The sequence below is a fragment of the Arachis duranensis genome, chromosome 9 (assembly GCF_000817695.3).
Source record: "Arachis duranensis cultivar V14167 chromosome 9, aradu.V14167.gnm2.J7QH, whole genome shotgun sequence".
Classification (NCBI taxonomy): domain Eukaryota; kingdom Viridiplantae; phylum Streptophyta; class Magnoliopsida; order Fabales; family Fabaceae; genus Arachis; species Arachis duranensis.
This window is the reverse complement of record NC_029780.3, coordinates 14081775-14085735: the sequence shown is the minus strand read 5'-3', so window position 1 is coordinate 14085735 and position 3961 is coordinate 14081775. Positions and strand designations below refer to the sequence as shown.

The window sequence follows — 3961 nt, the reverse complement described above, 5'->3', positions numbered from 1 at the left end:
TCATCAGAATAAAGTGATCCCTCTCTCATAATCTACAATGATACCTCAAAACTTTGTACAAAGAGAACCAAGATCCATGCTTAGACTCTTTTTAGCAAGGAATTCAGCTTTCTTATTTCATTTTAGGCTTTGTCTTTGGTGGGGAAAGTATTTTCCGGACTTTGGTGGACCAGATGGAAAGATGCCATTTCAATGGCCAAGATGGCGTCCGTACAGTATTTATTGAAAATTATGTATTTGACCCAAAACTTGATAAAATTGCAAACCGGTTCAGCTGGTCTGGTTTGATTTGAGTGTTAAGACCCAGTTTATTACTTCCGACGCTTCCACTCCGTACACTTGCATCTACCTCCTCCGCCTCCTCTTACTCTGCTGCTCCTTTGCTTCACTGCTCCATTCCGACAAGGCTTTCCTTTTATTCCTCACAAAGAAGAACTACATGTCCCAAACTCCGCTATTTTCGTCAATTCACCGTTACGTGCGGCACCGCCATCACAGAGATCAACGAGACACAGTTTAACGACACTGTTTTGAAGGCTAACCGTCCCGTTCTCGTTGAGTTCGTCGCTAACTGGTGCGGTCCTTGCCGTTTGATCTCTCTCACTATGGAATCCCTAGCTCAGGTCTCTCTCGCCCTCCAAATTCCTTTTTCCTGAAGAATTTATGGTGCCGTTTTCTACTATTTGATAATATTAATTAATTTATTCATTAATTAACAATAAATAATTCTTCTTTTGATAACAAAATTTAGAGTGTTGGTTAGAGTGTTGTCTTATTTCATGTCTCCATTGAATGAAACAAAAGTAAAAAAAATCAGTGTGAATTTTTTAATAGAGAGATATTTGCCTTGCTAGCAACACATACTTAAGCTTGGGATGATTTATAACCTTGATGAACCATGAAAGTAAGGACATGATTTTAAGAAATGCAACACATCTTGTCATATGAACAGAACTTCTTGCTAAATGTTCTTAAGAATTTTCTCTCAAACTGAAATGTTTTGTATCATAAATTGCAGGAATATGAAGACAGATTAACAGTGACGAAGGTTGATCATGATGCGAACCCTAGGCTAATCGAAGAGTGCAAAGTTTATGAGCTACCAACATTGATCCACTTCAAGAATGGACAGGAAGTTCCAGAAAGCAGAAGAGAAGGTGCAATCACCAAAGTTAAACTCAAAGACTATGTGGATGCTTTATTGGAATCAATCTCAGTTTCGTAGAGATGAGTCGAAATTCTGTTTCCCTCTCGGTTTGCTGGATTTTTACATTCTTGAGTCAACTGTATAACATAAGTTGCAAATACAAGATGTTTTGTTTAAGTAAATTTGTGACTTTCTATCCCTTTTTGGGTTTTCCTTTGTTGTTTGATTCAGGTGTATAAATTTCTTCTCCTTTGACAGAAGTGTAATTGGTAATTTTGTTAAACAATCAAGAGGCTTAATGTAATTAGGGTTGTGAAATTTGATGTTATTACAAAATTTTATTCTACAAAATTGAAATCCTTAAATTGAGTGATTCATAACTCTATTTGCAGTATCCCCAGCACTATTACTTCTCTGCATGAATGAAAATGATGTTTATACAAAGTTATAGACAAATGTGGAAGTAGCAAATAATTCAATATATTAGAAATGTAAGTATATATAACTCACTTCAATGTTAATAGAGCAGAGTAATAGATTGAAAAGCAAAAATGGTATGGCATAAAAGTAATTGAAGTATTACAGTAATCATTGTTCCAAAAGAGAAAAACCTAAATATTTAGAATAAAGATCTTATAGGACATGAACAAAGGCTATGCTATAGTATCTTAATCTCAAGGAAGCTTAAAAATAGACAAATTCATAGGGAAAAGAAACTTCTAAACTATTGGACTAATATTACGAACATTTTCTTACATGGTGTAACACCCCCTCCCCCTCTCTTTCTCTCTCTAATGGCAGTGCGAATCCTCAAACCGAATTCATGTGCTCCTTGTCATCTCTTATTCTCCAAAAAGTTACGACTTTCAACTTCCACCACTCGTTCGGTTTCTCAAGCACCCACTTCTTCTTCTTTTTCTTCTACGCACGTCAATGCCCTGATCTCCATCTTCACCAAACGACCCTTCACTCTAGACACCCCTGAACTCACCCAAAACAAAACAAAACAAATTGAGCAGTTAACATTACAATTAGGATTGTACCGTTATCAGTTAAAAAAAAATAAAATGTTTAACGGAATAAATAGAGAGAAATCATAGCAATTTTAGTAAGATAAAACTTTCTATTAGTCATTGCAAATTCACACACACACACACACACACACACACACACACACATATAAGGACTCAATTATTCCTATCAACAAGTGGTGGCTTACTTGATAACAAGAGGCTAAATATAACAAATTCCTGTCCAAGGTGGCTTACTGGACTAATATATATAAGGACTCATATATAACAAATATGCGTTGATTGCTTCAGCAGCTTTGCTCTTTTTGTTCCCTCTTATTTTTTTTGCTGGTCATAATTTACTTTCAAGAGATGACCTTTTATGTCCAAAATCACTCTAATTTCTTTTGGTAATTCTTGAGGCTTATGGCTGATAAATTGTGAAGAACCTGGGAGTATTTTAATGCAAGAATTTGTGAAGATAATTTACCACTGATAAATTTTCAAGATTGATAGTGAAGAATACTTAGGCAATTAGGCTAAAAAAGAAGTTAACCATGCTTATAATACGTTGTTACCTTTGGAACAAGAAAAAATAACTCCCTTGGCCGATGCACATGGGCGACAAGCGGATCAATGTCTGGAGCAACAGTTCTTGAAGCAAGATATTTTAAAATTACTCTCAATGGTGCACCAAGGACAACCTCCCTCACTGATGCAATTTTCACCAAAAAGGATTGCCTTTGATCTGCACATAATCAGAAACACCACCAATTATAAAAGACCAACATCAACAACCAAATAATTGAATCTAGAAATGCTTTTTTCCCCATCTACAAGAATTGCAATTCAATGCAGAATAGATTCTAAGCATAGAATGATTAAAAATGTAATTTGATTGACATTTGAAAGGGTTTATATTTAGTATAATAAAGTAAATACATGAAATTCAATAAAGCATGAAGTACATGAGTTGACAGACCAGAAACTAATTTCCTGACAAATCAAGGCTTTGATATCATGTAGTGACCATCCCAAAAACTTAAGCTATTAGGTGAACACACATGAATGCCTCTTATTATATCACTTAGTATAAGATATTTTACAAATCCTATCTAATATCTAATATAAATATCAAATGTAGATATTGATTCCTGAAATTAAAATAGAAAGGCAACAACTCCCCATAATAATGGAAATGCAATTCATCTCAACCATTTTAATGCATAGAAAATACAGCAGCTAACAATTTAGGAAGAACTTCTCATGGAAAGGGGCACGTCAATTAAAAATATTGAAATTTTGAAACCATGATAACTATAATACCATGCTAAAAAAACAGCAGTTAGAAAGCTTATGATGGCAGGATATACAGAACCAGTTTGTACCTTGATTTGCAGGAAGCTTTGACAGATTTATTTTCAATGTTAGGTTAAGCCCATCCCTTGGAAGATCTTTAATTTGTACAGTAGCTCCATATGCAGCTTTTATTGCATCCATGGCTCCAAAAGGAAGTCCATTGACAAAGAAGGGACCCCTGTTGTCAAGCTTGCCACCATCAGATTAGTTTTGGCATTGGGGAGGAAAAGGGTTGTCGGCGAGGAGCTGAGAAGGGGCCCTTCGAAGGCCTCGAGGATCATGAAGCCGCTCCGTAATCTGAGAAAATTGAACAAAAAAGAAACAGAATCGATGAATGAATTGGAGAGAGTGGAAGTAGAGTAGTGTGGTAATTGGCGAGAGAGTAATTAGTGACCTCGCGCTGTTGGCGGAGAAGCTCATCGATCTCATTGCGGAGCTGCTCCTC

At 35.8% G+C, this 3961-nt stretch overlaps 2 protein-coding genes across 2 annotated transcripts; one reads left to right on the top strand and one right to left on the bottom strand.

The window, feature by feature from the left end:
- The first annotated feature begins 201 nt into the window (after positions 1-201).
- On the top strand, positions 202-1296 carry LOC107464821 (thioredoxin X, chloroplastic-like). The gene is made up of 3 exons (XM_052254203.1): positions 202-215; positions 308-623; positions 1019-1296. The coding sequence occupies exons 1-3, from the start codon at positions 202-204 to the stop codon at positions 1223-1225; spliced, it is 537 nt and encodes a 178-aa protein (XP_052110163.1). The 3' UTR covers positions 1226-1296.
- Positions 1297-1712: 416 nt separating this feature from the next.
- LOC110275556 (actin-related protein 2/3 complex subunit 2A-like) lies at positions 1713-3742 on the bottom strand. Its single transcript, XM_021131732.2, has 3 exons — positions 3546-3742; positions 2736-2905; positions 1713-2128 (listed from the first exon to the last, which is right to left on the bottom strand). Exons 1-3 carry the CDS (start codon positions 3655-3657, stop codon positions 2114-2116), a joined length of 297 nt encoding a protein of 98 aa, XP_020987391.2. The 5' UTR covers positions 3658-3742; the 3' UTR covers positions 1713-2113.
- Between the last annotated feature and the right edge of the window lie 219 nt (positions 3743-3961).